The 24,805-nt window shown below is 39.5% G+C and overlaps 1 protein-coding gene across 7 annotated transcripts in view; it reads right to left on the bottom strand.

Moving 5' to 3' along the window:
- LOC116055648 (RNA binding protein fox-1 homolog 3-like) overlaps positions 1-24,805 on the bottom strand; it is a 651,886-nt gene that overhangs the window by 25,973 nt on the left and 601,108 nt on the right. For 6 of the 7 annotated variants that reach the window (XM_035997775.1, XM_035997779.1, XM_035997776.1 and 3 more), the window contains 2 exons: positions 8,148-8,226; positions 3,056-3,809 (listed from right to left, as the gene is read on the bottom strand). In XM_035997775.1, coding sequence (XP_035853668.1) covers positions 3,765-3,809; positions 8,148-8,226 — 124 coding nt within the window. In that variant the 3' untranslated portion in view covers positions 3,056-3,764. Of the gene's footprint in view, positions 1-3,055; positions 3,810-8,147; positions 8,227-24,805 lie in introns of those variants that run through there. The other variant, XM_035997778.1, reaches the window with a different exon arrangement.

The raw sequence follows: 24,805 nt of genomic DNA, 5'->3' as shown, positions 1-24,805 counted from the left end.
CTTAAAAACAGTTCTGAAATGCAAAATAATAGAATTTTAATCATGTGATAAAACATGCGATTAATCGCGATTAACTATAGAAATTCAGCGATTAATCGCGATTAAGAAAATGTAATCGTTTGACAGCCCTAATATTGATAAAACATTATTTATCTGAATCAGAATTTCCTGAGTTGAATCTTTTGCTTTGAATATCTGTGATGAGGGCAATTGTTTAACATGCTTCTTTACTGATAGTACTCTCAGCTGATCATACCGGACAGTAGTAGAAGAAGCGGTGCCCAGTCAGGTTCAAGAGAGGTTTAGCCGGATTCACTAGCATTCAGCTCTGGAACTGCAGTATGTGCAGAAATGAGGGTGAGCAAACAAGGCACAATAGAAAGGAGGTGCATCTCTATTTTTAATTATAATAGATTGACAGGTATGTATATTTTCCGACATGACTAGGTTTACAAAACTTTGTAGCCTGTCGTTACAATGCTGGAAAAACAGTACCATGTTTTAACTAACAACACGATACTCAACTCGGGGGCTCCTCAACTCATGATTTGTTATTGATTAGGTGGCAGCCCAATGAAAACCTCTATTGAGATAATCAAACTGTATAGTAGGGAGCAGTCCCATTCAGTTTGATCATCTCAGCAGAGAATGCACCATTTCACTGTCTGCCTAAAGTCAATTTGATTGAATGATGTCAACACTGAATCAAATTACTCTGTGTGTTGTAAAAGGATCAACCATGGTGTCGAAATCATAGAGAATTATCACATCACAATGCTTCATGGAGCTCTGTGCCTTTTTAGCTCTTATTGTGGTTGTAAGGACCATTTACTATACAGTTGAGTCTCAGCTGCTCTTGTCAACCCCCGTCGACAACAGTTTCCTGCACAAATCCCCAGATTAACCCACTACCTGCTTAGTACCAAATGTCAGACAGACACATTTAGTAATGGTCAAGTGAAGACAGTGGTGAAACAGCTAAAGAGCCAGAGACAGAAAAGTTAGGATGAGAAGGACACAGGTGTACAGGTTGTTGCATGTCAACCCACATAACTAACAAAAAGACATATTTATTTTATCATCATTAAATAAACTTAACTGCTTACAGCCACTACTATCACAGCTTCCATGTGCACTGAAAATGATGTCTACGGGATACAGAGAGGTCATTCACTATTGATTGGTAAGGGCTTTCATGAGCATGACTTCAGACTGAATAGGGTGAAACAAAATGCAATTCAGTCTGAAAATCTGATTCGTGTAGACCAAAACAGAGCTAAAAGGATTGTGAATATGTCATTCATCAGGTCGACACAAACATGACAAATGAATGATAATGGATTGCTTTGTGTCTGCGAGTGTGAAAGTAGACAATTGTTATGGATAACATGTTTGCCTGTAAATGCAGCTTTGTCATGAACACGGTATTAAGATGTGTTTGTAAGTATTGCAACAGAATTCAGGAGGATCAAACCCACCCATCTGTTCAAAGTTACAAATATTTGTTAGTATTCCGCCATATGTATAGAGCAAATGTGGGATTATTGCTTAGTATGTGCAGGACGTGACGAGACATGAAACAATGAAAAATGTGTGGGAATAATGTAGTTTTCTCCTTTAAAAGCATTCAGCAGTAATGGGATACCTCCTGCCTCTGGCACTATGCCAACAATCAATGGGCTTTAACACACTGCTGCCTATTTTGCAATGGCTATCATAGCTCTTGCCTCACACTCTGCTATACATCACTTCCTCCTACATTCAGATTCAGTAATACATCACACTCTTCCTCTCACCTTCTGGGTTTCATAATGCATCACTTCCTGGTAGCAATTTTGTTGCAGTTGAACCAAAGCCGGTCTACGGAAAACCTTTCCACTCCCTATTCAGCCCCACTGTACCGAATTTGGTTGCAGTTCCACCAGAGTTCCACCATGGGTGATCGCGGTCCAGTGCAAAATGAATGGGACTCTATGGAGCTAGATGGCTAAATGTGTCTCTTTCGTCTGATTGCCGTTGACAAATCTCAGATTTGATTGTAATTTTTGCAAGTTCAACATGGATTATAGGTCGAAAGTTGAATGAACGAGTACTTATGTCCTTTTGATTTCTTACAGGTTGAGTCGTTGTTGCCCATAACACGCTAGCATTCTGCTAATGAATGCTGATTTTTCAGTGAAGGACTGATTACGACCAGAGATCCTGCTTGATGGCATCCGAAGCAGAACCAGAATGTCAGAGTGAATATGTCGGCGTGGTCTTCAAAACATTAGCAAACCTCTTTCTAGCACGTGTATTAACAGGGAGAGTCTAACCTGTCAGCTGTGTTGTATTAACAGGGAGAGTCTAACCTGTCAGCTGTGTTGTATTGACAGGGAGAGTCTAACCTGTCAGCTGTGTTGTATTAACAGGGAGAGTCTAACCTGTCAGCTGTGTTATATTAACAGGAAGAGTCTAACCTGTCAGCTGTGTTGTATTAACAGGGAGAGTCTAACCTGTCAGCTGTATTGTATTGACAGGGAGAGTCTAACCTGTCAGCTGTGTTGTATTAACAGGGAGAGTCTAACCTGTCAGCTGTGTTGTATTAACAGGGAGAGTCTAACCTGTCAGCTGTGTTGTATTAACAGGGAGAGTCTAACCTGTCAGCTGTGTTGTATTGACAGGGAGAGCCTAACCTGTCAGCTGTGTTGTATTGACAGGGAGAGTCTAACCTGTCAGCTGTGTTGTCGATGCCTCAAGAGAAAAAAGGAAGTGACTCAGAGCTTGCCGTAAAGCAGTATCTTTGGCAGTATATGTGTATGACGTCACTGACATTTTAAAAGGCTTTTTAGAACAAAAAAATCCACTTTAAAAAAATCTAACACCCAGTAGTGTGCATTTTCTTAGCCTCCCGTTTCAAATGCAACATTCAAATTACTAGACAAAAAATTATATCCTGAGAAAAGTGGATTTTGAGGGGTATAGCTCCATAGAGTCCCATTCATTCTGCACTGGCCTGTGAGCGCCCCCTATATGGCTCAAGAGTGGAACTGCAACCAGTTCAGAAGCCGGAAGTAACGAGAGAGTGGAACTTCTTCCCTTATTAGAAATTCTTTGGTTTAACCTTTTGGGCTTAACAGCTCTGAGTCCCATTAAATCAGTCTGAAACTCAGCTCCAGTTATTGGCTCACTTTGAATGGAGCCAGTTCTCTAAGGGGGTGGACTGGTTGTATCATTTACCTAATAAATCCAATCTGAAATGTGTTGCTTAAACTGGAATTGCTGAACATCAGTGCTTTTAATCTACCATATGTAGGAAATGACTAATTGAAACAATAAAGGTAGGGAAATTAAATGGTATTAAAACTAGCGCCACCCCCAAGGATCTGAGTTACAGACAAACAACTTAGAGAAAAAAAGAGTGAGAAAGAGGGAGACTAAAAATATCTTATTTCAACTATTTCCCCACTTTGTCAACATTGACTATAGTTGTCTTTTTTCCACTACAGACATATCAATGCAAATACATTTAAGTCAACACAGAGTAACAAATGTTCTTTTCCAAAATAAGTACATTACATTAATAAATGACAATGTGTACACTCTGTAAATGGTAAAGCAACTTGAGAGTGATTCTTGCATTTCAGGGTCACTTTGCCACCTGGAAGCGTTTTGTTTTTAGTTTTCCATGAAGAGGATGAAGAAGGTTATTTAGTCATTTCATTTGTTGCTGATTTTTTTGGTCTGTTTTGCGGGGAAGGAAAGGGGGTGTGTCTCCCTCTTTTCTAGTAGGGAGTGAAGCGACTGCACCCTCCTCTGTAAAGGCTAGCCTGCAACATCAAAGATGAAAAAGCTCCGATCAGTATTCATTGTAGAACTATTGTAATATAAAATTAACTTCTCTCTTTCCTCCAAAGAAACATTCCTCCCATTTTCCACTTGTCTCTTGTTTAATTGAGAGGGAGTTTGTGCACTTGGTAGTATGGAAATTTGTGAAGTGAAAGAATGTGATTGTTGCATGTACGTGAATTTATAAGTTAGACAGTTTTTCTTTTTGAAACTTGTTAACATTAAACCAAGCAGTGAAGAAATCTCTTTAGCCTATCATACGACATGACCACGAGTAAGACACTGAATGACTAACAGGTACTGTAATCTGTATACCCAGGAAATCTCAGTTTGTGCAAGAAAGAGCAGAAGGCAGCTCAGATGAGCGAGCATGAGGCAACCATCATAGCTATTCTGGCATCTGATGAGACACCTGAAGCAAAAATATTCAAAACACACATCTCTTTAAGCTTAAATATTTTTTTGAAATGGAACAGTGATTCTTAAAACTGCCAGTGACAGACACATTACAAGCTAAATTAGCTTTTTAGACTCCAGCTTCTTACAGAAAAAAAAACCATCCTGGGAAAAACAGTACTCTTCAACAAACATTAGTGGTTACTGCAAGGCATTTCTGCAAAAGTTTCAGCTTTTGGCCACTGTGATAATGTTTGGAGGAATCCTTCAATACCCCAAAACTGCTACTTAGTATTACGTATGCCACACATTTGCCATATAACAAGCTCTCCAGTGAATCCAAAACCTATAAATAATAACATACACAATTGCTTTTAACATTAAAATATTTAAACAAAGCTGGCTTACTGTGTATACAGTAGATCAACAAGATAATGAAATAAAAGCAAAGTAATTTTATTTTTATTCCTGACAAAAACAAGATGGTTTCCTAATTCTAATTCCTTCTGCGCAGTTGAATAGAGACAACAATTGTATTTGTATCACTCTCCATGTTCAAGATACCAAGGCTCTGTTTAGATCAGTGTTATTGGCAGACAAGAACGTCAATATTGGACAATTATTCAAACCTCAGATTACGTTCAATGACAAAAAGAAAAATCACGCCCAATGTTTATAAAAATTCTCACTTCATGGCAACTAGTATGGTTGAAAGAGTACCTCACTGATATAGCATTGCATTCATATAACAGACTTATTTTAGGACAGTAAGAAACAAAACAAAAAAATGCTGGAGATCAATGCAGAGATATTGCTAAGAAGCTCCACTAGTCTGCTTTGCTCCCAGGCATTCAGCCTTGGGTTTTTACTGCTCTGGCCCTGACTAGGGTTGGGTTTTTTCTGATACCGGTGCTAAAATAATACTTTTAAAACGGTGCCTAAACAGTGCCTGAACCGATACTTTAAGAAAAAGAACAGTGACATTAAAGAACGGCTTGTCAATACGACCCATGTTGTCAAATTTAAATGGTAACAATCTTATTTCAACAGCAAATTGCTGTTAAACGAAAAAAAGAACCACTAGATGACAAAAGGTTATTTTACAATAACTTTAAATGCACCACAAGGCTTACGAGTTGTAAGTGTACGCACCATTAAGTCCCACCTGTGTTGTTTCTCCGGCATGGTGTCTCAAAGTGCAGCTAGTCTACTCTGTGTCTTTAGCTGCAGACTGTGTTGGAATCCTTCCCTTGTTCATTTTCAGCCTAAACTATAATGGATCAACCACCAGTTGTGTGCTTGGTGCTACTTGGTGTGTTTTATTTAACATCTTAGTTTCCATTAATTATGGCATTCTATCCCTGTTTTTATGTTCATTTTGTCTGTTTATGTCATGCAATTTCCTTATTGTAAAGCACTTTGTGCTGTGTTTCTTGTATAAAAGGTGCTATACAAATATGTATTTTTTGTATTATTATTATTATTATTACTCGTTTTTACAAATCGGCTCACCGAGGCGGAGTAAAGCACATCTCCGGTCTGATACGAAGGTGTTCCTGGATAACGTGATCTGTGATACTGTAACCTAACACCGAGCATGCAAAGAGGAAGACGGTGACCGCCATGAATGTGTTGTACACTCTGAAGAGGCAGGGCCACACCCTGTATGGCTTTGGAAGTTAAACCTGATCCTGAATCACAAATAAAAGGCTCTTTAAAGAGCCACGCACTTACGTTCTGAGTAACAACCCAAAAAAAAAAAGTCTTTTGAATGGCAAGTTCAGTTTCAAAGTCCATCCAGTTGGTTCTCTTGACACGACTTAAGTTATTTGCATGTACTGTGGAGGTGAATTGAGTTACCACCGGAGTACGTTGAGTCTCAAATACCACTTAAGCATTAATACTTGAAAATATCCCTTTTACAGTACATAAAGAACAGATTAAAAAGTGTGATTAATTTACAATTCACTGCAAGTTCATTAATATGAATTGATTTACCTAGTTATATTACATTTTTCAGTAAAATATCAAGCTATTTTCTTAAGAAACTATCTGCTAAAAAGCTGAAACGTTTTATTCAATTAATTCATCTTCTTTAGTGGTCAGCAATGGGAGTTTTATCGGTTGTACATTACTGCCACCTAACCATGAATTTTCTTGCACCAAATGCATAACTGCAATGCATTGTGGGTGATATCCACCTCTAAGGTGACCATCGTTGGTTCTGAAGTACGTCACTTCAGTTTTTCAGACAGATGGAACGACACCTATGATGGCGGCGGGGATTCCCACAAGGGCAAGTGCTAAGGGGAAGTGAATGAGGACATGTTGAACCACTAATGAAACACATTTCCCTCCTTTCACTATCACCTGAATGCAAGACCCATCTACACACCTGCTTCTACTTAACTCATTTGCTCTGCCTGACCTCCCTCTCCCACCTCCTCACTTGCATCACCCAATCACCCACCTGCTTACCATTCCATCTTAGATCCTGCTGTACTTATACCATCCCCTTTCTTTGTTCTCTGTCAGTTTGTCATGTTTCGATGCAGTTACTTCTCTGCTTGTTACCTGCCTTCTACCTGTTACCTGCCTGCCGGACCTTTTGCCATTGTACGCTTTTCAAAATAATCCACTGAATTCATCCTGCTGCCTTCTCATCTATCTGCATTTAGGTCCAATCCCTGTCCTGCACCGTGACAAGGATCTTATTAGGTTTTCTTTGGGGGTACAGTTCAGAATGTGAGGCATGAGTTTAAGATTGAGTGTTGTAGTTTTTTTTTATTGAGAATGAGGAATAAAGTTTAGTAGTTGGGGGTTTGGATATGGCAGAATAGGGACAAAGGGAGGAGTAATTTGAAGACAAAAGAGAAGAAAGTGTAGAGTAATAAGGAGGAAAACAGAGGCCACTGTTTTAATTAAGTAAATGAAGAGGAAAGAATGTCGTAATGAATGAAGGCTTTTAGCTAGCAGCTGCACTAGAGAAAGGGGGATGTTTGGGGGAAACAAGGGGGGAGTTGGTAGGGCTTATGATTTTCATCATCACAAGTATGTCAGCACTCGGCATCAACCCTCATCTCATCTTTCCAAGATGCTACACCAGGCAGCAGCTCTGACTGCAGCCAGTTTATTACCAAAAACATTAATTCTCCCTCTCATTCTTCTACTTTTTGTGGCCTATCTTTCTCTCCTACTTTAATCTCCCATGGCACGTTGAAGCATTTAGTTGATAGTCGTTAATCTTTGGAGGAATTCCCTACCCACACCCACGAAAGAAAACAAATTGTACTTTCAGTTTCTTTCCCAACCACATTAGGGTGCTCCATTTCTTTCTTTGGAAAGACTTTTTTCATCTTTGATGTTAGCTGCAAAGCTAGCTAAAATCAAACATTAACCATTCAAATATCTCCCCTTGCAAAATTTAAAGGCACTTTATTGTGGGGAGGAATTTTCAGTCTCAATCGGATTTCAAGCAAGTAGCTTTCGGCCAATAAAATTGAATTGGGAGTTTAAGAATAAGGCAATGTCCCTTTTTCATTTACTGAAGTGGCAAATATTAAACAATGGGTCTCTTAGAGGGAAACACAACTTATAGGAACACAACTAAGCCAAAGAGTAAAAATAGACCCTTATGTTGAACATATTCCTAGATTATTAATAAAGCATGTCAGGAAATTATTTGATTTGAGTTGTGCATTTTCTTCGAAGGTCAGTTTAGTAGTTCATATAAATAGTGATAGCAATCTTCTAGTGCAAAATGGGTCTTCTGTAAAGTTAAACATATGTCCAGGTGTCATACAATGTGTTATTATATACAACAGTGTGAGGATGCTGCACCAGACCTAGTTCATCATGATACCACATGCATCCTGGCACAATATGCAGAGAGTCAGAAGCTAAGAAACAGGGAACAGACTCACCATAGTGCCCACACTGTATGTGGCTGCAGGACCAATCGTATGGTGATATGGGTCTGCTGTTGCATAGACTCTGCCATAACTATAGAGGAGAAAACAGGCATAAACAGTGTTTACTATGACAATACTTATAAATAATAATAATAATTATTATTAATATAGTAGAAAACTTTTAACTCCCACAGTAGCTTCTCCAAGATGTTAGGCAGACAAATGTAGCCAAACACAATCCACCATAAATATATTGACACATTGCGGGTCTGCATTATCAAGCATGTTAGTATCTCTCCAGGGAATTGCGCAGAACATTTGACTAGGATTTAGATAAATGTTAACACATATTTGTACAAGAGTTAGAAACTCAAAATGGGTCTAGCTGCAGACCTTCACTGTGGAGTCACTTCCCGTGCAGGCTCCACTGTCAGAACACTGCCAAGGTGCTCTTGAGCAAGGCACTGAACCCCCAACTGCTCGGGGCGCCTTTCAATTGGCAGCCCCCTCACTCTGACATCTCTCCATTAGTGCATGTATAGGTACTGAGCATGTGTGTGTAATTCAGGCCTGTGTGTAATGTGTATAATAATAACAACAGAGTGAAAACTGTAATTTCCCTTGCGGGATTAATAAAGTATAAATTATTATTATTATTATTATTATTATTATTATTATTATTATTATGACGTTTAACATCGAGGTTAAGGAAAAGTTGTTAGGACTAAAGGAGGTAATTTTTTTGACTTTTCGACTGTAGCCCCGATATGTGGAAGTTTCTGGAGGAAAGCTCGGCCTGGCGACACAACTTGACTGAATGTGACTTCAAAACCACAGCCTGCTCGCTCTCCTTCTCTCTCCTTTTTTCACTCTTCTCCCACTGTGTTCTGTGTTCACGCTGATGTTTACAGTTTTTAGTTTAAGTTGGCTGTCGGTCTTCAAGTTAAAATGTTAACGTTACTATAAATTTGGGTAAAATATTGATAATAGGCATACTTACGCTCTTTCTTAAAGATATTGCCTGACTGCGGTACTGTGTCATACAGTAATATGCTTTGCTAAGCTTTTATATCCTAAGGACTTATATTTCCCTTTTTTTAAGAGACATGTTCATTTCACTTTGATTATAACATGAGGAAAACAGAGATAAGTTACTGTTTTTTATTTGTTTGTATTTTATTGTGTATAGTATTACCTCACCCATGAAGGTGCAAATATATGGTGATTAAAAATACAAATAGAAAATAAAAATGTATATATGTATAGCCTATATAGGAGTGGGACAATTTACAGTAACAACATAATAGTTTTAAAAATAAGAGGCTAATTGTTTGAAGAAAATACACATGACCTCAACAAGCAAACTTAATAGTTTTCTGAGAATGTTGCTACACAGAGCTTCTTGTATTTTGACAAAAATATATTGCGTCTGAATAAGCTGTTTCATGCTTCTTGCGTTCAGCGCGGAACAGGCGCCGATATGACGCCAACGCAGCCCGGGAGACTGTGCGCGGAGGGTCTGATCGCGGACGCATAGACCTCCTTGCAATGATTGGCTACAGGAGAGAAGAAGTCCCTTATTTGAGCCGCTCTGACCGCAATCAAACCAGAAATTCGCGGGGACAATGCATGCCATCCGCAGCACCCCGACCGCGTTGAACGCAAGAAGCATTAGACAGCTTTATGACATGTGTTAAAAATAGGCCTAGAATAGCCTACACATTGCGTATAGTGTAGACAGGATCTGCAAAATAAATGCTGCATTAATGGAATTAGTTGTTCACACTTTACAATGTTGATAAGTTAGTCTATTTAAATTTAAATCAACGACCAAACCACGTTTAAGAGTTTACACAATTTTATTTTGTATTTTCCTGTCCTGACAGTGGAGCCTGCACCAGAACAGACTGTGGATGGATGCAGTCAGACACTCCTGAACTTTGATTTGACAACAATAGGCTACTAATTAAAAGAGAAATTTGCCACTTTGTATGTGGATGTTCAATCATGGTTGATTGTAAATCTAGTCAATTAAAGCAATAAATTCCTCAGTGCGTGCTCTATTGATCGAAATAGCTGCAGTCCACAGCTGCAAAATATGTATGTACCTGCACAGTGACTTAATTGGAGGCAAGGAAGAACTACAGTTTATTCAGTCTGGATTTTGCCTCTAGGTAGCCAGAAGGCATGCTCTAGATGCTGCTCAAAAGCAGAACTTCCTTGTTCTCTTTGCTTGTATTGCTGTTGGGAGAAGTTAAACTTCTGCCTGAAAGCCTTTTCTGCCAGAAATCTTGTTAGGTAATAGCTATGTTTCCAACAGCAAAAATGACATCCCAAAATATGTGTGTAGAGGATGTTATTGTTGAGGATACATTTTACAGTGTTTTGGCTGACTCGGATATTCAGCCATATTTGGCCAAAGAAAAGCAGCTAAGAGAGAGGTAGAGAGGCCAAGGATGCTGCTTCAGCGTGGAGGATATGGCCAACGGGGACCCTCCAGAACCATAGCCCTCTGATGCCAACAGAAACGGAATCATTCGGCTGCAATGAATGTCAGGGTGGGCAGTTTCTGTTGGATGCTCTCTCCAATACCAACCCAGAGAGAGCCCATGTGTACCTTACTATAGATTAGATAAACTGGAAAAGACAACTAAAACAAGCAGGGCCGAGAGGTTCATCTAATAAAATTGTAAGCTATTTTGTTGAGTTGCCAATTAGCGAAATGCTGAGTGAATTTAGGTTGGGCTTTTATTGTGAAAGGAAAAACGGAATGTGAAGCTGTAATGTGCTGCCGTTGACAATGTGCAAAATAATAGAGTTGTTGCTGTCTTGGTTCACGCTGGTTTGGACTACAGAGCCTCTGTGTTTTTATTTTATTACCTGCATAAGTAGAGGTGCAACTCAGCTACACTAGGTTTTGGCTGGGTGTCAGTAGTTTGTGCGCAATGCATCCTGGTACATGTAGCCACTGCCTTCACGGCTCAGTGAGCAGGAAGCTTTCTCGGTCAATATTGCATGTACTGAGGAATTTATTGCTTCAATTGACTACATTTACCATCAACACTGATTAGAAAATGCACATAAAAAGGTGGCAAATTTTCCCTTTAAGCAACCCATGGTCTAGTCTCTTGGTCCATTTGGCTAGGTAGGGCCGGAACAACTTTCTATAGACCCTGAGGGCAGATTTCAGCTGTGGGCTCCTATTGACTCCCCATTTCAACGTTTTCCCCCACTATCTTTAAATTGTGTGCGTATATTGTTACCTTTAAGTACCCTTCAAGTGCACACAGCAGCAAACAGCAGACTACATATGGCAGCATTATTATATTTTGCCCAGAACCCCAGAAACCATTCAATGTTTCTATGCACAATAAGTCAGTTCCTCCAGGATTTCGCGGCCTTTTTTTGGCCCAAAATGACTGATTTTGCGGGAGCTTTTGTAAAAAATTGCGATAAAAGTTTTTCTTGTATTTTTGTTACAGTGAAGTTGCAAGAGACAGTGAAAATTGTAAAAAGAAAATTGAGATTTTCTTTTGTATAGTTCTTTAAAAATAAAAAGGAAACTTGTTTTGGGGAGAATAAAATTACTCTGGGCTGAGATTTCCTAGTAACCTTACCAAAAAGGCTCAGGATGCTGCAAATGTTGGTATAATATGAAAATGGCTGGTGGATTTAAGACAAAAAATATTAATTTATTGAGTTAATCAAATCTGAACATATGTGTCAGTGGCTTGTTGATCTTTACATTGTTAGTTAATTTCCTAACCTGGCCTGGGACACACATTCATACGGTTTAATAAAGTACTTATTGGACTTTAACTTATCATTCCACTTACAATAACGAGCGTAGCTGTCCTCAATTTAGGTCATTGTGTCGTCTCATCTCCGGTTTTTCCTGCATCTACCGTGTGTGTGTGTGTGTGCGCACATCAGTTGTGGGGGGAACTGAGCAGCAGCCCGCCCACTGCAGAGAGCCAACAGGAAACAGCAGTAGCTTTCAGCAACTTTATAGTGAAAATTCGTTACAGCGTACATTGATGTTAAAATGTATACAGGTTGGCAGGACGGTCTGAAATGTTTTGCACAGTCTTTCGCTGTACGTTTTGTTGGTAACTTGTCTACCCCTCTTCTTTTGCGCGAAAGGGAAAAACACTGTCTGAGGTCACATTTTTTCATGAACCGTGCCACCCCTAACCGCCACTGGTGTTGTTGACAAGATGTAGAAGATATGTGTGGTATTTTACACAGTGTGGCATAAAGCATGTCTTAGTTATTGTTATTCAAACATGACTTATTATAGACAAGGACCCAGGACTTTCGCTGTACGTTTTGTTGATAAATGTGAGATGTTCCAGTCACACACGTCTCGTCTTCATATCAGAAACAAGGAAATGAATTTGGCGACGTACGTGTGTTACGTCAACCCGTTCGCCCTCCCGCTTGGTCAGTGGCTGTCAGAGTACGTTACTGATACAAAGTCTGGCACGTGGGACTGTTGGGATTGGTTGAAGTCACAGGAAACTCCAGTTATTGGTTAAATTTGCGGAAAAGTTGCGGTGATTGGTCAAAATTGCGAGTAGCCCTAAATTCACGGTGATTGGTTGAATTCGCGTGAATTGGCGCGATCGCAACATCGCGAAATCCTGGAGGGACTGATAAGTACCTACCTTTGCTGTGTGTCAATTAGTCGGCAGTAATTTTACATGGACTATGTATTAAAGATGGCTTAACGTCTAATAGAATAATAAAGGTTATAGGTCCAAACTTGTGTCAAGGATCATGCATCCACAAACAATTATATGTGGTAATACAGTTCTAGGTATGGTTCTGGGTGGAGCAATTCCATTCCAAACTAAATTAGTTTTAATGCTATTATTTAAACAAACTCATTGTTATTTTCTAAATAAATTTAATTTTCCTCTCTTCCCATGGTTATCCTGTATTTACAGGTGCTCAGTAGCTCTGCAGGAAGTTTTGTATATGAGGCAGTAGATTCATGATCAGAATGACATTTTGACTTAAAATTATATGGATTCTTAGAAGCATTTCAGATCAAAGGGGATATTTTATCATTTGGGAAATAATTAATTGTTTCCCCCTTCCCCAACTCCAACCACCAGACATAAACCTTGTGCATGTTGGCTTTGATTGAATAGGTTTGATAATGGATAGGGAGTGCCAACCAACCACAATGAGTATGCATGAGACGCATTAGGTATTGGGTCGTCGATTTTAACTGGGGTCCAAAGGAGAGATCTATAATCATTTCCTCCTCTCACTCACGCTAACAACAGGCATATGGGATGAAAATGCAATCGATGTCTCCCTATAAATGTACGTTGTAAAGGTGAGTGTGTGATTGCAATGATTTGTTTTACCTGTTTTAATTTATGAGAAAAATGGGACAAGTGTTTTATCTTCTAGATGATGGGGAGAGATTGTGATAAAAGTAACATCAACCAGAGAGGGAAAAAGATAAGAAAAGAAAAGGGCAGAGTTATAAGAGTAGTAGATGGTTGAAGGCAGGGAGAAATAAGATTAAAAACAAAAGGGTAAAATTATTTCCTCCTGTAGGGTGGGGTAACAGAGACAGAAATAAAAAGGAAATATAGGTTTGTAAACAGTAAAAATATTTAGAAGAGGTTGAAGCAGGGGACACAGATCAGGAAGGTAAAAGAAAGGACATAATTTTTGAGAGAGCTAGTACATTTCTCTGATGATGTCCCATACCCCTTTCAATGCCATCATCTTCACTGCCCTCCCCCTCCCCTCTATGTGCCCCCTAACTTCTGCCATCTTCCCTGTATCTCTCTGTCTGTCTTCTGGGGCTTATTTCCAGTCTTTTTACCAACACTGGCTTGGAACTAATCCCCTCCCTCATTGCCCCTCTTTTCTCATTCCACCCCTCTTTTTTCATTCCACCCCTCCAGTAAAAAAATCTGAACCGAAGCTTTGCGCTGTAGTGAAAACGCAGTTGCAGAGGGCATCTGTCAGTCAGTCTCAGTCTGCTGTATGAGAGCATTACGGATTTAGTGTTGACAATGTGCTGACAATGACAGAAGAAAGAGGTGGATAAAGTGGCAACTATGTGCAAGCACTGTGTAGTCTCACATTGCCAGACCTTTCTCCACAGTGCTGTGGGTCTGGCCCCTTGACACATACACTCATGGATAGGAGAAAAATACGGTCTGGGTTTGAATTTCTTTAAACCAATCACAATCGTCTTGGCGGCGCTAAGCTCTGTTCGCAAAGACGATGGATTCGCAAAATGGACTCAGGAAGCAACTTGTTTTAGTGGAACATTTGCATCCCCATAATAAAATGCCACTTACAATATTAAATGAAGTTAACTGTTTACACAATACAGTAACGTGAGCTATATAAATTATCTGGATACATGGTTAAATGTAATTTGCTCTTACCAATGTATCGCCATGTGTATTTTGTCCGTAGCAAATTCCCACCAATCGGTCCCAAAACGTCCCAGCTTCATAGTAAATGCCATAAACATATTTGTACATTTTTACAACCATTCCACAAAAGAACCTGAAAGCAGGCCTGCCTTGTTGCACAATCCAAATTTTCTTCAAAACATTCCATTTTCAGCATTTAGCTTGCTAGCTCGAAGGTTGTTGTCGTTTCCCAAAATGACCTGACTCTTGCAAGGCAAGGGACATCCGGTGATTATCCAGTAAATGAACTGTCGTCTATCCAGACACAGAAGCACTGTGCATAACGTGTGGCTAATGCTAGCAGCAATACTTCCAATATGATGGCACATTTAGGAGACATCACACCATGTGTGTCTGCAGTGCTTAATTTGTAAAGTGGGAGGTCCCGGAGCGCAGAGGGGGGGTGGATCCGGCAACTCAAAACGGGGGTTGAAGGTAATGGAACCAAAAAAAAAATGACACCTCCCTATGTAGCTTCTCTGACTCTGACTAAAAAAGCCTAAACAACGCTGTGTGTACATCAGAGCAATGTTTATTTTTTGTTTCAGAACGTGTACTGCATCGATGCGAAATGTAAAATAAATTTAAAATACACTGCAGCGATCGTTTTCACAAGCAACAAAACAAAAAAAGACCGTGGTCTCCACATTCTTGATCAGCAGAAACAGTTTTTGCTTGTTTGGGATCCGACTGGCCAGCGTATTTGAAAAAGTTAAGCAAACTTTGTTGTCTTTTTGACATTTTTCCCCTGAGTAAAATGAGGCTATAACAGCAATCTCAACCAGCACAAGCGCTTGTGTCACTTGAAGTGCAGCGCCGCGCAGTTGGAGTGCTTCCCCTCCCTCCGTCCCTCTCCCCCCTCTGTCTTACCCTGAAAATTCACCTCAAAACGCACCCAAAATGCAAACACAAGACTTGTGTGGAACTCCAATGGGGAATAAAGACTAACAAGACAGATAACAACATTGAACACTACTCAAACAGTAGTTTATTTTTTTCATTTAGGCGATTAATTTTTCAGTGACACAGGAGGTGCCAGATCCAATAAAAAAGGTTCTGGATCCAACGTCGGAGGTGCCGGAACATGTTCCAGCGTGTTCCGGCTCAAATTAAGCCCTGTGTGTCTGTTAATAGAGCAAGGAGGAGAGAGTCGGTTAGGAAGGAGCAACTCCTTCTCCTTGCAGCGTTTAAACATCCTCTCTGTGCAGATTCAGACAGGGCAATCCAATCCATAACTAAAGCATCGGGCGGCTTCATAGCGAAAGATATGCAGTCATGGCGGATGTGGGATTTCAGCATATGATAAGCTGCGCTATAATATCCCCTCTCGCCGACATTTCAGCAACACAGTAAATCCCAAACTGTATTTTTCTTGCAGAGAAGCATTGCTGGCTTGAATGCGTAAGAACGTGAAGTAGTAAGAATAGTTGTTAAAGTTGGAGTGGTTTTAATTAGTATTAATTTCATTGACTGATGATCACTATGTTGAGTAATACCAATAATGTATAAACAAAAGTGGAACATTTTAAGGTTTTTTGAAAAGGTTGAAATGTGTAAGAAGAACCCAAAATGTATTATGTGGAACATTTAAGGTTTGAATGGAGTATGTATCAGTAGATACAGTTAAACATGAAAAAGCAGCTGAAGCAGTATGAATAGTTGGAAAAGTGGGAAATGGATGAAGGATGCAAAATATAGACAAGGCAATGAAAGAAGTCCAAATGGGAGTTTTACGGAAAGGACGTAAATGAGCTTAATTGTACTGAAAGAAGTCAAGGTGGTCTTTAAAATTGTCTTTGTGGGAACAAGGATAAAACATAAGATGAGGTCCAAGCCCCGACAAGAGTTGAACTATAAGCACTTTAATTTTAAAAATTAGATTCAATCCTAGTTTTTTGTTGACATACAATGGCTGTATGGTGGCTTTTATTTAAAAAAAAAAAAAAAAAAAAGACGCCTCATCCTGAGTTACCTGTAAGGATACAGTTACTTTCTAGGGCTGTTATTCTGAAAACCTCAGTTCATGACTCATGTCCTGTAAATATACAATGATATGATGCTTTAAATTAAAAAAAAAAGCCTGGCTCATCCTGGCTTTCCTGTTATGATTAAGTGATCAGCTTGCACTTTTATTGTGTGTGTGTGTGTGTGTGTGTGTGTGTGTGTGTGTGTGTGTGTGTGTGTGTGTGTGTGTGTGTGTGTGTGTCAAACTGCACTATTTAGCTCATATCAATAAACTCTCTCTTAGAATTAAGAATTCCAAATGGTTGAAGGATGTGGAACGTTTAAGGGTTTGAATGAAGTATGAATCAGTAGATACAGTTGAACATGCAAGACAAAGCAGCTTGAACAAGCAGCTAAAGCAGTATGAATAGATGAAAAAGTGGAAAAGTGATGAAGGATGCAAAATATAGTAAGCAATGAAAGAAGTAAGGCAAGGACTTAAATGAGCTCAAGTGTACTCAAAAGAAGTAAAGGTTTCCTTAAATTGTCTTTGTTGGAATACGGATAAAACATCAGATGAGGTCTAAACCCCGATAAGAGTTGAATTATAAGCACTTTCATTTGAAAAACTAGGTCCATCACTAGTTTTCTGTTAACATACAGTGGCTGTTGGGGGTTTTTATTTTGAAAAAACAAGCCTCATCCTGAGCTTCCTGTAAGGATACAGTTACTTTCTAGGGCTGTGGTTCAGAAAAACTAGGTCCATGACTAATTCCCTGTAAACATAGAGTTACTGTTGCGTCTTTAATTTTGAAAAGCCTGACCACATTTGTTTTAGATGTATTATCATACATGTGTGATTATGGGCTGGGACAATAGGACCTCTGTTTTGTTATGGTTCAGCAGAATAAATCTGCGTATTTTTCATTATATCATTGCCAGACCTATCTCCACAGCACTGTGTGAACAGCTTGCCGTGTGAGCCTGAGCAGTCAAAGCAGCAAGTGTACATTTTTTACAAAAAAAAGTGTTTAATTTACAAAAAAATTCTCCACAATAAAAGTCCCCTGTTATTTTATAGCTTTTATAGGAAGCAGCCAGAGAGCCAGAGTCTTCATCAGCAGTAACTTAACACGACTCCTATAAGCAAACATGAAACATAAAATAAAGCAGATATAACATAGAAACTAAACTTCAAACCACAGAGATTCAGTTAGAAGCGACAAATGTACTGAGAGCTAAACACACTGAGACTTTTAAAGACTTATTTCTCTCTTTTTGTGACAAACAGCTTTGTTTCGCCATGAGCGAAAAGTAGGCTTCTGGTCTTCTGTGCAATTATTATTATTATTACTAATAAATTAATAATTATTATTTTAATACTTACAAATACACAGACACACATATGAATACACAATATATACTATATATAATTCATATAAATAAATGTGAATGTTGTGTTAATGTTCATATTACTATCTGTAAATGCAGTGTCATGGTTAAGTAGAACTGCACCAGCTGTTTGTCTAATCAGTTGCCTTGTTTATATTGAGATAACACTTTGATCTTGCTTATTAACTAATGACCAAATCACCTGTGTGTCTGACTGCTCTGCCATTGAGGGAAACTGAGGCTCAAAAAACCTAAACTATGTGGCATCAGTGAAAAGACCGCACCGTGAGCACCAGAAGGCCTTTGCGAATGTATTGGTATATTCTTTGTGTGGATAAAGTTAATCAATGACTGTGATATCACAGTTTTAATTGTCTCCACAATCAAGCTTTTGGTCTTGACATTATGACATGAAATAGTATCACCAATGCAAAGGCTGACAGACTCTCTTGTTGCTCTAAGGCAGATAATTAAAAAAACTAAAGTCCTATTGCCTAAATGAGCACATTGGCTGTAAATAGACAACAATAAGAAAAGATTTGAGTGGGTATGATTGTTAAAAAGATGTGTGCTTTGTCTCGTAATGGCGCATAGCAATGGTCTCAGAGCATATGAGGAAAACCGGTTTTGAACTCCCAGTTGGAAGTATGAACATATAAGAGTCGGTCCATTCTGGATTAAAAACTGTTTTCCCTGTCAATTTTTCTAATTTTTGAGCAAGCCATGTCCCACTCTCACTCACTTGACTCTCTTGTCTCCGCCTCTTCTCGCCTGGCTACGCCTATGTGTGTTTTTTTCTTTTTCTTTCATACACAAGCCCGCTCGCAGCACTGCTCTGAATAAATGATTTGCTGATTAGCGTCATGTGGGATGAGATACAATGCACATGATTGGTCTAGATCAGCAATACATCATCCGAGGGAGGCTCTTATTGCCATACCCCTTTCTGGGGGAAAACAATCCCGTGAAACCAAACCAAACTCTTACTTTCAACAAACCGTTTTAAATTAATAACAATGCTGAAAAGCTGAGTAGTTAGTTGCACCAACAATACATCCAAAACCCCTGATCTCCAATTTCTCCCTCTGCCATATCCTAAAATAAATCATGATAGATAGGCTTTGGCTCCAAGACAAGGCAAGGCAGCTTTATTTGTATAGCACATTTCAGCAACCGGGCAATTCAAAGTGCTTTACATAAAAATGATAAAAAAATTTAAAATAGATAAAATATGAGAATAAAAGTTACAGTGCAGTATAATAAATTAAACATTAAAGAGCAGTTTAAAACAGTTAAAAAATGTAAAAGCAGATAAAATACGAGATTTTAGGCTGCTAGTATGGACAATGTATAAGTCGTTACTCTATACACGTAATCCATATGCAATCCTTGCCGTTCCCAGAACGGGCCTGTCCCACTGGTCTTACTTTTGAATTCTCTTTATATGCTTATATAGATTGTCATACAGTTTCAACAATGCAAATTCAGTATAAGAAATTAACAATTATTTAAAGAAAGGCAACATCAAAAAGATAGGTCTTCAGCCTTGATTTAAAAGAACTGAGAGTTGCAGCAGACCTGCAGTTTTCTGGGAGTTTGTTCCAGATATGTGAAGCATAAAAACTGAATGCTGCTTCTCTCTGTTTAGTTCTGACTCTGGGGACAGAAAGCAGACCTGACCCAAACGACCTGAGAGGTCTGGGTGGTTCATATTGTACTAGCAGATCAGAAATGTATTTTGGCCCTAAACCGTTTAGTGATTTATAAACCAGCAAAAGTATTTTGAAATCAATTCTTTGAGGCACTGGAAGCCAGTGTAGAGACTTCAGAACAGGAGTGATGTGATCTAATTTCTTGGTCTTAGTGAGGACTCGAGCAGCAGCGTTCTGAAGCAGCTGCAGCAGTCTGATTGATTTTTTTAGGGAGACCTGTAAAGACGCCATTACAGTAGTCAAGTCTACTGAAGATCCAGGCTCCAGGCTATAGACCAGACCGGCATTGGCGAGGCTCGCTATTAGGATGCCTGGGTCTGGATCCAGACCACGGTCCGCCAATTGGTGACCTATGGTATAGGAGAACAGTAGCTGGTCCTTCCAGCTGTAATTAAGCCCTGCCCTTGCTTTGATGTTTAATTAGAACACATGGTTGCTGAAAAACGTCTATACTGAGATTTACCAACAGAGCCCTGTTAGCCACCCTTTAAAGAAGCCTAAAAAAAAGCCAAAACAATACATGGTATCAATGTAATGACCTCAAAGTGAGCACCACAAGACATTTCCGAATGTATTGGTATATAATTTGTGTGGATAAAATAAAACAACGTGGGCAAAACAGCGATTCGTAGAACTGGTGGTCAGTGCACCCTTAAAAACGCAGAAAAATCCTAAAGAAAACACTAAACTTAAACAGTGGTAACACAAAAACTGTAAAGCATTTCAAAAAGCTGAATCATTTTCTTATAGCTGAAGTTTTTGTGAATAGTTTAAAGTTTGAATGACGTCTGTAGGTGAAAGTATGCAGGAGGAGTAGCATTTGTGGAAGAAGCCTGAAGAGCATTTGAAGATTGCTCCATTGACTTTCAATGTAAAAAGATAAAAGCTTAATATTTTAAAAAGTATATATTTAAAGTTGAATACAAGCACACATGTCCTTAAACCTTTAAGCGCCAAAGTCGCAAAATTGCGACATGACGCAGTACTGAATCAAACAGCTGTTTTCTCTGAATAGAGTTTTATATGTCATTCATACTCCCCTCCACTAGTGGGCAGACATCCCGTACTTAGACCTTAGCTCAGAAATACGTCATGCTTCAATGCAAAAAAAACGTGACTTTTTTTTGTCAAAGGTGACTATCGACTTTTTCTGGTGTTATTGGAGACTTTTGTGGTGTTTGGAGACTCGTGAAAGCACATATCACTCAGCAGTTATGTGCTCAACGAGGAGCGGGTGCTGCCGTGAGCCCCTCCCCCGTCCAAAAGCACTCACAGGCGGTCAGTCTCTCAGTAGCCTCGCGCAGCGAGCAGAGAGGAGATACAAAGCACTCCGCGTCCAGGCTGCATTGAATCACGTATGCACCGCCGTTCTTGCCGCGGGGTGTAAATGTAAATGTTTCTTCACTCTTACACAAAATAATTAGGGACACGACGCGGTACTGAATCAAACTGCTGTTTTCTCTGAGAAAAAGTTATACGAGGAGCGGGTGCTGCCGTGAGCCCCTCCCCTGTCCAAAAGCCCTCACAGGCGGTCAGTGTCTCAGTAGCCTCGCGCAGCAGTCACAGCCTCCCGTCAGAACAGAGAGGAGACACACACCACTCCACGTCCAGGCTACAAATGAACAGCTTTCTGTTTACATGTATGTGCTACTATATGGCACAGTAGTCATAATTTTGAACTGTTAGGCTATGGGTCTCAATATTGTTCATATTGTCTCTTTACTATATAATAACAATGATAATAATGAAGAAGAGAAGAAAAAAGACGAAAAAAAGAAAAGAAAAAGTGTCCTCCAATAGCATGGTGGTGGGTAAAAAAAAAAAAAAAAAAACCTAAATAACGCCTACTGTTTACATGACTTTTGTGGTGTAGTAATAGTTCTAGTTTACGACTGTTGGCTTACAATTTACTTTTTCCCTGTTCATTTGATATGTGGACAACATAACAAATGGATGGAGGGCAATAAATCTGATGAAATAAGTTCAACTCTCTTCTAAAATATCAGGTATTTCATGGAAATTACATAATCCAATATGGCTGCCGCCATATGACGTCATAATATGCAAATTAGATGGGAAAATTTACTCCCGAGATAAACGTTAGGTCATTCTCAATATTTGTCTCATTTACACTTTGTCTCTATCTCAAACCACTTTCAAGCCAGAGCCTTCTGAAATGTACCTGTGTCAAAATCTAGTATTTTTAAAAATAATACCCGGCGCCTAAAGGGTTAAAGAGCTGAACATATTGATAATTGAATGTTGTTTGTAGCTGAAAGTATGCAGAAGTAGTACGCAACCAAACGTACAAAAGAATCGGATAACAATACTGCTGCTCCTGCTAAATCAGCATACACATACACATACACATACACACATACACAGTACCTTTCATGGTATAGATACAAAACAAGAATGGTAGAATAGTACAATTGAAAGGGTGTGCTCCAGTAACTTATGGAAAGCCAAGTGGACCATAAACGCCTCAGAAATGTAGTGTACCATTCAACAGTCATATGACAAAAATAATGCAAATTGTAAATTGCACCTCAGTGGGCTACAATTGGTGTGTCAGGAGTCAACAACCATAGCCTCAGCAGGCAATAACTGTTGCCTTAGCAGGCAACAACTGTAGTCTCGGCAATTGTGCCTCAGCAGGCAACAATTGTAGCCTCGGCAGGCGACAACGACATCAGTTTAGTGTGTTGTCTATGTGTTCAAGTTCTATTTTCAGTCTTCTTTGTTGAACTAGAGCTCAGGTGATGTCTGCGCCTGGAGGGGACTGCATGGCACTTGCTACAGCCATGACCCACCAAGACCATCGCCCTAGTTTGTGCGATCTGTCCCGCACTGTCGCTACGCGTTCACACAATTCATCTGATTGGCTGTTCAGCTTGAAAATGAGAGTGAGGAAAGAAAACAAACGACTGTGAGAGGCACACAAAAGTCTCCTCATCAGCCCAGTTTCTTTCAGATAATGCAATCGTATCCCTAACCCAATGCCAAAAACATCTCATGTTTGCAGTTTTTCACTGCCTTTGGATTTTAGTAAGTACTGGGCTCATCTATAGCAAGTACCATAACATGTTTTATATCCACAGAATCAGGGTACATTCCAGATGTTTTTACACAGACGCAGAAAACGAATGATGTTTAAATAAAGCTTCTTGAAGCATTAGTTGTATTTGTTGTCCCAACTAGATGGCACTCTTGGTTTAAAGAAAAGGGCTCAAGGAATGGCAATTCATTGTGCTTTCAACCCTTTGTTGAACAGAGAGCGTAATCTATTGGGCTCAGAAAATAAAGAAAATGCTTCACAAAGCTTAATTTGGACATCACTACAGAAAACAGGAATAACTAATTTGATGCAGCATACATAGCCATAAGTCAGCCATGAATGGAACTCAACTCCACCAAGTAACTATATGCATATGCAATATATGTCTTTTCATTGTCCATATATATCACTATCTAATAAAGCAGAAATGCCAGAAAAAAATATCTTAAAAAAGAAAGAAATGAATGCCCTTTTGTAAAAATATCCAAGTATATATACAACTGAAACCCTAAAACTAAAATGTCTCCAGGGGTGTGTGCGTGTTAAAGGGTTGTCAGTGGTATTTGAGAAATGATGGAAGAAGGTGAATTTGATGGTCAGTCCTGATTACCTTTTGCTTCCTGTTACCTGGTCTCAAGTGTAGACAGTGGTGTGTGTGTGTGTGTGTGTGTGTGTGTGTGTGTGTGTGTGTGTGTGTGTGCACACATACTCTAGAGAGACAGAATAGAGGCAGTCTCAAAATCCCCATCCCATCCACTCTGTATAAGGCCTCTCTTACCGGACAATAAATAACCCCCCCACCCACCAACCCCAGCCTCTGCTCCATCGCACCTCACTGCCTGGGCTTCCTTTTAAATCAGGAGAGCTTAAAAGTATGTGAGACAGGCACAGTATTAGAGATGAAATGGGGAGAGACTGGAGAGGAATATACTACACATCAGCCACAGAGGGAGAACAAATGAAACAGTGAAAGTGAGAAAGAGGGAACGTGTGAGAGGAGAAAAAGAAAGGGAATGAAATAAGTCTTGTGGGGAGAGACGTGTCTCCTCACCTGCCTTGTCTTCTCTGCTGTATTCATAATCCTCCTGAGCACACCGCTCGCTCCTTGCCTCTGATAAATCTTACATTATCAGCGGCCTACAGGCTCCTGCTGTGGCTGTTTCTTATCGGGCCTGACATGCTCAATCTCCCTAAGATTAGCTCCCCAAGTACCTTCATAGACACACACATAGACAGCAGTAGCAGCGGGTGCACACACACACACACACACACACACACACACACACATTTTTCTATAAACACATATCACATTTTATCTAGAGGAATGCCTGGCAGACTTCAGGCTCCCTGAGGGCTGAGGATAGCTGCACAGGGAGGAGCGGAGCAGTTCTGGGCAGGGGGAGGGGTGGAGGAGGTACGGTATAAGGCCGCAGAGGTTCATGGATCAGAGGTGAGGGGGTGACAGGGAGGTGCAAGGGTAATGACAATTGAAAAATGGAGTGGATCAAACTGCTTTTTCCTGCCTCTAGGTCAACTTTAGAAGATTAGATTAAAACTTGTCAACAACTCGTCTGCTGACCAATCATATCACTGGAAAAATTCAGTCGTCATTCCTACATGATGTTTGTGTAAATTTACAAAAGTGACAAGTAATAAAGAGCAATAGATACATATTTTTAGATAAGTATAATCACTTTGCTTTCCAAGATAATCATATCAGAAAGAAACATTTTTTAACCAACTATATGTCCATGCTGGGTTTAAAATAGACTCCTAACAGAGTAAACTAACAGCATGGCAGTAACAGTTATAAATAATTGAGCATACTGTTAAGTAGCTTACAAATGCAACATTTAGTGAGACTATCTGTACATTTTGTCACAATTGTGGGTTTCTGTTTTTCCTGTTTTATTGTGTTTATTTGTTATGTTTCCTTGTTGTTTCACGTCTCATGTTTTCTGTCTTCTGTGTTTTTCCTTGTGTTTGTTTCATGCTTAGTTTCCTGTTTTATTTTGTAAATAAAAATATTTCTGTTTCTCCCATGTATGTCTTGTTTTTCTTCCTGTCTTTTGTTTCCCGCCTTTGAGATTGTCTGCCCCGCCTAGAGGCCTG

Source organism: Sander lucioperca, chromosome 22, assembly GCF_008315115.2.
Source record: "Sander lucioperca isolate FBNREF2018 chromosome 22, SLUC_FBN_1.2, whole genome shotgun sequence".
Classification (NCBI taxonomy): Eukaryota; Metazoa; Chordata; class Actinopteri; order Perciformes; family Percidae; genus Sander; species Sander lucioperca.
Note: the sequence above shows the minus strand (reverse complement) of the source record. Positions and strands in the feature narration are given on the sequence as shown.